General features: G+C 45.7%; 1 protein-coding gene across 1 annotated transcript in view; it reads left to right on the top strand.

Moving 5' to 3' along the window:
• si:dkey-237h12.3 (teneurin-3) overlaps positions 1-12,770 on the top strand; it is a 124,444-nt gene that overhangs the window by 82,150 nt on the left and 29,524 nt on the right. Inside the window, 7 exon segments of the mRNA XM_034543272.1 lie at positions 1,399-1,419; positions 1,884-1,907; positions 3,035-3,181; positions 3,649-3,865; positions 9,467-9,586; positions 11,210-11,471; positions 12,392-12,659. Coding sequence (XP_034399163.1) covers positions 1,399-1,419; positions 1,884-1,907; positions 3,035-3,181; positions 3,649-3,865; positions 9,467-9,586; positions 11,210-11,471; positions 12,392-12,659 — 1,059 coding nt within the window.

The raw sequence follows: 12,770 nt of genomic DNA, 5'->3' as shown, positions 1-12,770 counted from the left end.
GAAGTGATGCTCCTGTATTAGCGAGTCAAGGGCAGGCATGTAGGGAGGGTAGGCCTCTTTGGAATATCATTTCTTCTGAAATGGCAACGCTTCACCTGGCATTAATGAGGATAATGAGTTCTGAGATGTCACTTCCTATTGACCTTTAACTCAGACTTCCTTGACACCTTAGCCCCCGTCAAAAGGTCCACTCGTTAAACCCTGACACGCCGCATCAAACAGCAATCCCCCCCCCCCTCCCTCGAGTGTCATCTCCAACCCCTCAATGACAACATAACAAAGATCGGGCACTCCAAACTATTCAGCCCTAATTATGTATCTACAAGTCCTCTCATGAGCAATCCACAGTGCTGATCCATCCCAAGGAGGGCATGGGGGGGGGGCTGATTGTGCACCATCCATTTCCCCCTTCCTTTCTCTCTTCCTGTTTAAGGCTCCCATCAGGAAAGTAACTCCTCGCTTTAGAAGCAAGCGGGGGGGAGGGATGAATGGGCCGCGCGTTACCTTTCCTTGGAGCTTATTTTGTCTTTCAAACCCTGAATAACTGCCATTTTGCACAAAAGTGCCTTTTTAATCACATTACACGGACAGGGGGCTTGAAGAGAGGACTTCCTCGGCCATTCTTTTGTCCCTCGGCATGGAGATCCCCGTTTCATATGCACGGCTAAACCCCATTGTCACTGCTGTCTCAGCGCCGCAGTTTACCACTGGAGGTGTTTTCCATTCCGCCTGGTTGAAATCACCGAATTGGAGATGATGGCAACATTGAACAAAAAAAAATATATATATATATTTGAGCATGCTGCTTTGTGACGCGTCCATAATAGACCGGGGGTGAGACGGCATACCTCCTGACAAGCAGACAGTAAAATGTTTGAAGCAGGCCCAGATGAAACTGGCTAATAGAGTCTGTTTTAACAACCAGATATCAAGAGAGACCATGTGTTCCTCTTTGTGTTCGGCCTCCTCGCCTCGGCACGGCGGAGCAGATGGAAGAGTGTTAACAAGGAATATTTTACAATCCTTAAGGGGCCGGAGTCATTCATGTTGCTTCCTATGGACAGAAATATGAACACCATCTAAGGGCGCTGTTCACCGAAAAATGTGTTTCTGACTGCGGAAGCATCTATAATTCTGATTATTCAATCGCGGCTTCTTTTTTTTCCTTCTTCACGTCAACACTACCAAGTCAGACTCTTAACCTCCGAGAAGCTTCTGTCTCGTTCGTCTCCCTGAAATCAATTTTTTACTTGTTTTTTCTTTCTTTTTTTCCTTCGTAATTGCATTTCTTTGCCTATAACTCCTTTACTTATACCCGTTCTCTTTTCCATTCCATGTCTGTATGCCTGTCTGTCTATCTATCTCTATCCAACTCCCCCCCTTGGCTTACATGTACAGCCCTGGATTCCAGAGTATCAGGTAAAAACACTTTTCACTTTGCTTTTTTTGTTGTTGTTGAGAATTATACTCTTAAGATGTTTTCTGATCCGGAAACAAAGAGGAAAAAAAAAAAAACTTCATATCCTGTCACTCGCGCTCAGTCGTATTCTATTCGGGATCTATCGCCGTCACGACTATGATTTAACATACACAGTTGAGAGATTGAAATTAGAGCAGAAAGTAAAAGAAAACGTGGCGCGAAGCCAACTATAATCACGGGAAGAAAAAAAAAAACACCTGCGAAGCTTCTCTTTTTTTTTTTTCTAAATTATTTCAAGCAAGCTGGCAGGTGCGTCAGCTTTATGTCAGCGACCGCTCTCACTGTCTGTGCTCCCTGTCAGTTACAACAAGTGAATGTGTGTTGTCAGTCGCAGCTCTCTGCCACCAAGGAGATAAGTAATTTTCTTTTTCCAAATGTTTCCTTTTCCTCGGTTGTGTAATAGGAGCGGTCAAGATAGGATATAAAGGTAAATTGAACCACCACCCCACCACCCGCCCCCCTTCCTCCAAGAGAGATTGTCACAAACAATCCCTCCCTGCTCTCTGTCTTTCCTAGCACGGCGTTGATACACCTGTTCTATGTCCGAGTCGATCATAATGTTTCTGCTGTGATCCCGCTCGCCCGATCTGTTTCCTCATCTCCTGTCCGTCTTAACCGGTCTCACACAGACTCCACGGTCCCCCCCCCCCCCCCCCCCCCCCCCCCCCACCCCCCCCCCCTCCCCCTCTTCCCCCCCCCCTGTCTTAATTCCCTGTGTCTGCCAGATTAAACGCCCAAACCTGGTGGGGTTTAGTCATGTTTCGGCTCCCTGTCTTCACCCTCCACTAGAAGGAATGCGATCTGGCAGCAAATGCTCTGTTTTCTGTAAATGTAGAGATTCCTGATCCTCTCTCTCCCCCCTCCTCCTTCCCACCCTTCTTCCCTTTATTTACACATATACTTCCCTTTTCCCTTTTGATGTTGCTGTTACTTCACATGAGTGTTTGCGCAATGGGCTTTTTTTTCCTACTTCCTAATTATTTTCCAGGCGAGAAAGCAAATAAACTTCCAAGACAGTCAAGAAGTGACTTTTTTTATTTTTTTACGGCTTGATCCAAATGCAACATCGCCCTCCATTTGAAGAAAAGAGAAAAAAAAGCACAATACGAGAATTTACGCAAACTCCCGGAGAATCATTCTTCCTTTTTGATTTAAACGCAAAGAGAAAAAACCCACGTGGTCTTGACTCAACACGCATTGGCCTTTTGAATAACTGCTCAGCCTCTTCTTCTTTACCCCTTCTTTATTCTTTTTTTTCTTAAAGCGTGGCTCTACGTGCTCCTTAATAAACTCATGTGAAACGACAGGAACTCCTCACCCCCTCCCCCTACCCCCCCCCCCCCCCCCCCCACATCCCAAGTCCTGTCAGAGGTGTATCGTACTGTATGTTCACTCAGTACTGTCTTTTATCATCTTTGTCCCTCCTCTGCCCCCACCCTGTCCACTCTCAATGCCCCTCCCCACCCCTCGCTCTTGTCTTTCCCCCCCCTTCTCTGCCTGATTTCCCTGTTCTCACTTGCTCCGCTGTTTGACACGTACATGATGCGTTGACAGACGGCTGCCCCGGGCTGTGCAACAACAACGGGAGGTGCATCCTGGATCAGAACGTCTGGCACTGCATCTGCCAGTCGGGGTGGAGAGGGCTGGGATGCGATGTAGCGACCGAGACGCTCTGCTCAGATGGCAAGGATAACGAGGGAGGTAGGGAGAATTAAAGGCCTCGTACAAATCGTCTTTTAGTGTCGGAGGAAAAAAAAACAAAAAAAAAGCCTTAGCAAGAGAGAGAGGGAATACTTGTCTTTGATGTGGCTCCTCGGTGACAATGCAAACAAACAAAACAAATCAATCCTACATAAAACATAACTGGGAGAGAAAAATATGCAAATGTTGTTGCAGAGCAGATTGTTAAACTGCACGCTTTTAAATATACAGTAGATCAATTATAAAGAGTGGTTTAGACTGTATATAAATATATATATTGTACATCAACGTGCTGGAGCTGGATGGCTGATTAACAGCTGATCAACATGCTCAGAACTTTTGAGGTTCATAGTAAGTGACATACTTTGAAATAGCTCATCATTTCATGTCAGCTCAGGATCTTTAATGACACAGCCCTCCCCACCCTCCCCTCCCTGTCTTGACCGTCCCTCCCCGTTTTCCCCCAGATGGGCTCATCGACTGCATGGACCCGGACTGCTGCACTCAAATCGCCTGCCAGGGTCAGACCTACTGTCGCGGCTCGCCCGACCCCACTGATGTCGCCGGCCAGGGCCAAAGTTCGGCCTCCCAGCCCACGTCCAAAGGCTTCTACGAGCGCGTCAGCTTTCTGATTGGCCCCAGCGGCAGCCACGTGATACCCTGGGACAACCCGTTCAACGGCAGGTGAGCAGTCGTAATGAAATTACCTCCGACGGCTCGTTTAATTATTCGCCTCACGTTCGGCTGTTTGCTGCCTCATTACCAGTCGGGAGACACCTGCGTTCGTGGAGCCTACTCCAAAAAAAGGAAGAGAGAAAAAAAAAAAAAAAAAAAAGAAACGTCAAAAGAAATGTCACGTCTCTTTGTCTCGCCGCTTGTCGCGGTGACAAGTGTGTTTACTGTGGCGTCGCTGCCACAAGCGTTTATTTCTTTCACCAGTCAAGATTAAGAGTGTTAAGTTCCTCGCTAGAAAAAAAAAAGAAGAACACACGGCCCCTTATGACTGTGACAGCGTGAGGATAAGGTATCTCACGCCAAGATAACGGGACCGTGCGGTTTCTCCAAATTGGAAAGAAAAGAAGAGCAAACAGTTCTCAGAGGAGGCCGTTTCCACTGCACATTAGTGTATGTGTTTTATCAGAAACCCACTTGATCATCAACACATTGTATAGTGTATTTGAATATCTAACATTAATCTAGATTTCTCTTTTTATATTTGCTAGAAAGCAAAACACAGAGACGGACAATAATATGGTTCCGATCGCAGACAGTCTGCAACAAGTGAATGGTGTTCGGCACTTTAACATTGAACAAGGTGAAATGAACCACAATATGGATGGTTTTGGATGTCATCGGTATTAAATAATTAAGCAATAAGCCACGAGAGGCCGAGAGGTTGACAAGGATTTCAATAGAGCTTAGGGGTATTGTTAGCCATGAAGCAGAGTCACACTCGGAATTGAATTGCAAGACAATTTATTTCCTCTTATCATTCCCAGAAATGGCAATAATGCTTGTGCTCTAATTTGAAGCTGTTGACATGATGAACCCCCCCCACCCCCATATCAGTAGCCCCCTAACAACTCTCTCCCAAATCATTCAACAACTTTCAGCCTCCTTCTTTACAGACAATCCGACAAGCTGTCAGCGCCTCTGTATGGGTCCGTGTCTCCCATGCTTCCTCTCGAAATTAATTATATCGCCATGAAACAATTTAATCCCATCAACCATGAAACCCTGGAGGAGATAGTGTTACGTCTAAGTTATTTCTCCTTCTGTCTTGATATTCCTCCCACTAGCTTTGTACAGAATGTTTTAATTGTGTGGCATCCGACTTCCTGGAGATGGCCCATACCTCTTTTTCCTCTCAGGACGTTCCCCCAACACATTGAAAACAGCAGTGGCCTGTATCAACCCTCCCAATTCTGGGTGAAATCGCCCCATCATTGAGCTCCGGGCTGTGTTCAGGTGTTTAATATCACACGTGTTTATCGCACTACGATATATATCAATAGATAACGTCTACATGCCACTGGTTTTACGGCACACTCGTTAATAAAGGAAGTAGCCTGCATATTTAATACATTGTATCACGTCCGTGTCACCTGACTTCCACCAACAACTCCCAATGTAAAACAATACAGCCTTAATATTTCAATATAACGGCACAACTTATATAGTCAGTTAACTAGCATTGATTGTTAAGCAGCAAATAACTTGTACTAACCTCATGCGTTAGCTAAGTGAAGCTACGTTAGCTAGTTTGGATTTGCCAGAATGTTTTGATTCCTTTTCTTTCTCCCGACTACCACCTTAAAAATAGAGCTGGCTTTTAGGGACTCATGTCTCAGCACGTTTTATTGGCCTTGATTACTCTAACAGTGTTTTCACAGTTCTCTGTAAAATAATAAATAAAAATCAATCAGGCGACTGCAGCTTTTTCTGAACGCCGCTGCCCCGAGTCCTCACTAAAAAAACCAAGGAGGTGAAACACATCGACCCAGTTCTCAGATCTCTGCACAGGCTTCCTACGAATCCATCAGTTGATTTGACAAATATGATTATTTTTGACCGACAAAGTGGCCACTAGCTTTGGGGGCCAAAATACACGATGCGCTGCTCTGTTACGAGCGTCCCAGAGCTCTCGGACCACCGGGGTCAGCCTCGCTCGCCGTCCCCGGGGTCAGCCTTCCGAAAACATGGAGAAGCAACTTTCACTTCCTGTGCGACGCCGATCTGGTGTAAACTCTCAGTGCGCTGGATGTCTGCTCCAGCCCTTTGTTCCTTTAAATCCAGACTTCAAACTTTTCTGTTTGCCACCTTCCCTTTCCTGAGGGCGTTTAAAGATGTTACATTCTTATAATACATACTGTGGGTTTTTTTCTTGCTTTTTCTCTCGTTTGGCAAAATATCTTTCTACACTATTTGTTTTTGTATGTCTATGATTATGTTAAGGACTTATGTATAGCCTTTGTGTTTAAAATGTGTGACAGTATATATACTGTATTTATTATTATATATATATTTATATATATACCTTGCCTAATTACTCCACACAGTATCTACCCACGGAGCAGAATAGCTTTTTTCTGTCTCTGAAAGACATTTTGACATTGGTGGACGTGAATAAAACCTGGCTTTTTATTTGTGGTGACACCTTTGCAGTGTGACTCACCATTTCCCTCAGCTTTTTTGCAAGAATGAAAGTTTCCCCAAGGTAAAATTATTTGATTTAAAAAAAAAAAAAAGATTTTGCTACAAAAGGAAGAGCATACCTTACCCAATGAATTAGACTGCTGGGCTCCATGAATGTGCGAACTGAGGAGACATTTTTCACCAAAAACTCCCACATTTGTTCTGCACATCGAGTGGCGTTTGTTTTGTGACTGATGGGGAGGGGAAAAAAATGATTGCCGACTGTGTGCACAAGGCTTTGGGAATATTTTCTCCAATAGTTTAAAGTAATCCTTATGTAAATAGCATGCTTTAGTGAAAATATAGAATGAGGCAACCCCCCCATCCCCCCCACACGCACCCACCTCCACCCCCTCTCCCAACCGGGTTCTCAGTAATCCTCGTGCTCATTGTCTTCAGCTTACTGTCGATTTCATGTCTGGCAGTGGCATTAGCTCTCTTGCTCAAAATACTCATTTGGCTTTTTATCTCCTTGCAGAAGTTAGTTTTGTAGTCAAAAGTGCATCGTGCATTTTATAGGCTCTGCAAACATTTGACTAAATTAATTACCTTTTTTTTTTTTGCCGCAAAACAGTCGGATAAAGAAGTAGAATCTACTCGTGGCAAAGTCTGTTTTGGAGACCCATATTTATCAAACGTTCACTGGAGGTTATAGGGTGAATAATTTATTGACAGCCTTTTGCAGAGTATACATTATAAAAAAAGAAGAAGAAGAAAAGTCTGTGAAGCACTGGAACAAAGCCAGAACGGCATCAAGGCTTCCCGACGCGGCGGTGACTGTTATGTCTCTCCGTATCTGTATCTGATGTCTAATGGTACCCAAATGGGCGCAGATGTTGGCGTGCGGTCAGGTTTCAGGAATGTGCAGTCAACTTTTCCCTCGTATAGCACGTGAAAAATTGTGGTTGTGGTAGCCCCCCTCCCAAAGCCGTATCGCATGTCCCCTATACGCGAGTCCCCCCCCCCCCTCGTTGGGTTCTCACATGGTGGTGTTCTCCAGACGATGGCAGATAAGAACGCATGAATTACCTGATTCATTTCCGGGGGTTTCAGCAGGTGGTGTGACTTTAACGGGTTTATTTGGCGGGTTTTTGGGCTTCGCGAGCATGCTCTCAAAAGATTAATAGAGACACGGGGAAAAGAAAGAGTGAACCTTCGCCGGGGCTCTTAAGTGGCCTTGTTCCCCGAGCCGGTAAATAAAGGATGGGAGATGCTTGTGCCGCGGCGTGGAGGAGGAGGGGAAATAACCGAGGTCGAAAGCTGTTGATCATCCCGGTCTCATATACGTAATGACCCGCAGACAAAGTGGCAAAATGAGACGTCTTTTTGCCCACTGGTGACAAATGCAGAGGGAACACTTTTAAAATGCGTCTCCGTGGTGGAGAAGTATAGGGCGTGATTAAATGTTGATGGAGAAAAATCGCATTGTCTCTTTCTTTTTTTTTTTTTTTAACCATCAAACAAATGACTTCACTGAACAAAAAAAGACTTCACACTCAAAGATATATTTATATATATATACGAACCCCCAGAAGCGGCGCTGGGAAGGTTTCACCTGAAGGTCCTGCAGTCACGTTGAATAATCGCAGAGGACATCTGAGGCTTTAATCATGTATGAAGGCTTCCGTTGCTGGGATTCATGAATCACAGCAAACCCCCCCCCCCAAAAAAAACAAAAAGAACCACTATCTTTGGGAAAAGCAAAGGGAAGGGGATGCTGGAGGTGGAGAGCCTTTTTGACCAAATGCATTTGCCAGCCGGGTAAATGTGGATGAGCAAAGTGAATGAGTAATGCTCCCCAATGCGAGACAAACTACCACCGAGGTGCCCTTAAGTGAAGCATTTAACCCTCGCAGCCACCGAGAGTGAATCCACTCGGAAACACTGAGAGAAAGGAGGATTATTGTTCGGAAAAAAGGCTTTTTATTTTCTAAAAAGGATGTTTTTTGTTTCTCTCGTCGACTTCAAATTGGTCTAAAAACATTTTTTACACGTCCGCACGTATATATATTTACGACTCCGTCTTTCGAAAGAGCCGTGGTCGATTCTTTCGGATTATGGCATTTCCTTTTCTTTTTCTTTTTGTGACAGTTTGCCTGCAGCGTTGCATTCAGTTGTTCCGCGGAATTCCTGCAAATGGCCTCTTGACACATCCGCCTGCCGAGCTTTGCAACTTCTCACATGAAGAGGATATCTGTAACCGCGGTTGAAGAGCCCGTTCTGACACAATTCTTGTTGATATATTATCTTTCATCGCGAGTATTAACCACAGACATGCATCACGCAAGTGAGCACAACACTCGGCGGTGACACTGACAAGAGGCTCTCTTTTGGAAGACTAATCACATTTTTGGATCACACCCTCTTGAAAAGAGAGACTTTGGGGAAATTCTTAATTCAGCGAGGTCAGAGTGGTAATACTGTGAATATTTCGCTCATGCATCTCATTTGATATGCCTTTTGCAGGATTTCTGTTCATTTACTAAGTTGGCTCTACTTCGCAGACTTCATGAACCTTGTTGGCTAAATAATGTGCAGTGTTTTCTGTGCCGGCCTCACAGGACAATTATAATACTTTAAATAAAGATAAGGCTTAAAAGTGTGACACATTTCGTACATATTTCTGTGTTCCCTTGGAATATTAATTCAATTCAGTTCATTTTGTATAGCCCAATATCACAAATTACAAATTTACAATCTGTACACATACGACATCCCTGTCCGAGGACCTCACGTCGGATCAGGAAAAACTCCCCCAAAAATAACCTTTCACAAGGAAAAAAAAGGGAAGATGTGATATTAATGCGGCAAAAATCTCAACAGTCCTTCACGTCCGGAACACCTCATCCCACTGAATGATGGACTTTTAACGCAGCAAACAGAGACAGAGAAGCGCTCCGCGAGGTGGCATCACAATGAATAACAACCAGTGACGTGTGTGTGTGTATTCGTAACGGTCGGTAAATCGGGCGTGACGGCGGCGGCGCAGCGTTTGGGTTGACGCAGGGGGGCCCGCGTGTTGACGCCGGCTGCCATTTGTTTGTTCGCTCATCCCCCTCCCTGTTTGTTGTATTGTTTTTGCCCACACAGCCTGGCGTCAGTCATCCGGGGTCAGGTCCTCACGGGAGACGGGACGCCGCTGATCGGAGTCAACGTGTCTTTTCTGCACTACCCGGAGTACGGCTACACCGTGACGCGGCAGGATGGCATGTAAGAGGAGCGATTCCATCTGCATTCATCAACACTGATTTACATGTGCAAACAAACAACGAGCACCCTCGGACCCCCCCCACCCCCCCCACCCCGCAGGTTCGACCGTTGCCCTTTGCGAACTATTTATTTGTGCCTCCAGACGAGTGTGTAAATATGCAGCAAGAGTCGTCCTGGCGTTGATCCAAAAAGTGCTCAAAACAAATGCAAACCGCAGCACATTGTGCCCTAGAACAATTCCTCATGCAAATGTCACAGTGGTGGTGGCCATTTTGAACCGGGCTGTTTAAAATGCATTGAATCAGCGAGGGTAGAATCAATCTGCCCGCAGTGTAGTAAAACATGGGATTACTGTCTGACCTTCTCCTGCTGTTCCCGCAGACGGGTCCTTAATAACGGGACACATACAACACATACAAGACACACACACAAAAAAAAAGCACGTCGTATTTTACAGGAAGGGTTCGGCCTCAGGTCGGAGCTTTATTTTTGACGTTTTTTCCCCGTGCCGAGATGAGAAACCGACGCCGTCCCATTCACATTCAGCAGCCAGAGGTCGCGCTCATGTGTCTCCAGTACAGAATAAAAAGGCTCATAAGTGGCACCGAAATTGTCCAGCTGTTGTAACGAAGCACAATCCTCGCGTCCCCAGATAGCTGAGGATTAGCTGATTTTCTTCAGATATTCCGCCCTGTAACTCTTCTGACAAGGAGCGGGATAAATGGTCGGGGATAATCACACTTGGTTAGCCAACAGATCCGCTCAGTGGAGTTAAGAAGGGGGGGCGAGAGGGTGGGGGGGGGGGGGGGGGCAGCAGCATCAAAGCCTGGCCTCTTGCAGCTGTGAGCTCCCCACTGCCCAAAGTGGAGAGAGCTTGAGAAGGAAGCGGTTTTAGGTCAGCTGCACAGCTTGGCTGTTGGCGCGCGTGTGCATGCCTGTGTGTGTGTGTGTGTGTGTGTGATTGTGAGTGCGTGCATAAGCGTTGAAATACGAGAGTGTGTGTGTGTCTTTGTGCATGCAATGTCACCAGACAGATGCTTTACCCCCTGGGTAGTGGAGCTCGCAGAAAATATAGAGCAGCACTTCAAAGACTCGCCCTTCATTTCCAAACCAGTGACTTATCCCTGAGTAATGTCGTGCTAATTAAAGCCGGTTCGCCAACGAGAACTCCCGAGACTCCAAACCAAATTCACCCATAAAGTTTCTTCTCGCCATCGCGCCTGGTTAAACAAAAGTCATAAATTAGATTCAGTGAATTGATGATAAGGGGATGGATACACTTAGTTGAGGAAAAGTCTTCTATTCCATTGGAGAGAAAAAAAAGCCGGAAATAAACATTTACTTTGCACTTATTAATAAAAGATTCCAGTTTATTACAAACCCGGAGGCTTATTTCCATAGTTAGGGCCTTTATTGCTTTCTGTAATAACGTTTATGAAAAGAAGTCGGATGGAGCGAGTAATTAAAAAGAATTATTCAACCCCCCCCCCAACTCACTTCCTGGTTCAACTTTAGCCATTATTTTAGATTGTCTCAAATCACTGTCGCCACGTTCCCATTATCCAAGCAGTTTAATTTAGTCGGCACGCCTTTTTGATTTTTCGCGATACTGTGTTAATAAAGGTTTGATCTCTTGGCCAACGGCGGCGCCTCCTTGACGCTGAGTTACGAGCGCGCCCCGTTCCCCACGCTGCACCGCACGGTGTGGCTGCCCTGGAACGTCTTCCACGTGATGGACACGGTGGTGATGAAGCGGGAGGAGAACGACATCCCCAGCTGCTACCTCACTGGCCTGGCCCGGCCCAACCCCCTCATCCTGGCCACGCCCCTCTCCACTCTGTACAAGACGTCTCCGGAGGACAGTCCCGTTATCCCCGAGACCCAGGTGAGATCTCGCCGCCGTGCTTTTTATGCTGGTATACTGCTCCTTTTTTGGAAGACTTTATTACGTCGACCCTCGTTCAATCCCAACGTTGAAAATACACAAACGCAGAGCAACAATAACGCTGTTATCCTCCTTTTACCATGGCTTCTCTCGCTTAAAACACAGTCAGATTTGCCTTTCAGTTTGCCCTTTGAGCTTTGATTGAATTGAGGCGTCTCCCCAACTACTAAGCCATAAATTGTCTGAGTAACGCTGATAAATTCCGAGGGTACGTCGCATGGAGGTTACATGCCTCAGGATTTGGTTTATATCCATTTGGCTCAAATCAGAGTTGAAAATCCCTGAATGCAAAACGTGGCTCGGCAGCTCTAAAACAAACTGATTAGAGCAACAACAAAAAAAAGATCCGTTTTTTTTTGCGTTTGAGGGGAAATAAATTTGGCCACGCTTCAGTTGTTTAAAGTCACTCAACAACGAAAAGACAGCAAGACTCGTCAGTTATTAGAGTTGTCACGAAAAGTACTTTTTTTTTTTTATTGCCTGTGGGGTTATTCAATTTGCACACAGATGCGCATGCACTCTGTGGTTCGGTATATGAATAAGGAACTTGTTTTTTTAAATATTTTGACAGTGCCGTGGAATATATATATATAAATTATAAGCCTGTATATCTGTGAAACAAAATGTATTGTACGCTACTGGAATGTATTATGGATGAATTATCCGAGTGATAACAGCTAAACCCACCCGTAGGAAGTGCACTATATTATCATATCACGTCGCATGCATATTTTGTATTATATACTCTGAGTTATCCTCCACATTAAATACCAGCAAACTCCTGTTGTTCCTGTTACTTACATCTCTACTCCCGCACTGTGTATTTGGCACCTGGTCTGACTGCTAATTAAAAATCATAGGTCCTCCATGAGCAAGTGGCCATACCCGGCAGCGACCTCAACCTGGTCTACCTGAGCTCCAGGGCAGCTGGCTACAAGCCCATCCTCAAGGTGCTCCTGACCCACGACCGTCTCCCCTTCGGCCTTATGAAGGTCCACCTCATGGTGGCCGTCATGGGTCGTCAGTTCCAGAAATTGTTCCCCGCCTTCCCCGACCTCTCGTACACCTTCATCTGGGATAAAACGGACGCCTACAACCAGAAGGTCTTTGGCCTGGCGGAGGCTGTGGGTGAGTACCCGCCCCTGTGAAGCTGCCGGATGAAGATGTTGCGTAATGGGTTCACTCAGTTACTCAAGCTTCCTCAAGGCAATGAAAACCTCGGGTGAACTTTTGGAGATT

The sequence above is a fragment of the Cyclopterus lumpus genome, chromosome 10, assembly GCF_009769545.1.
Source record: "Cyclopterus lumpus isolate fCycLum1 chromosome 10, fCycLum1.pri, whole genome shotgun sequence".
Classification (NCBI taxonomy): Eukaryota; Metazoa; Chordata; class Actinopteri; order Perciformes; family Cyclopteridae; genus Cyclopterus; species Cyclopterus lumpus.
The sequence above is the reverse complement of the archived record's forward strand: the minus strand, read 5'-3'. Positions and strand labels throughout refer to the sequence as shown.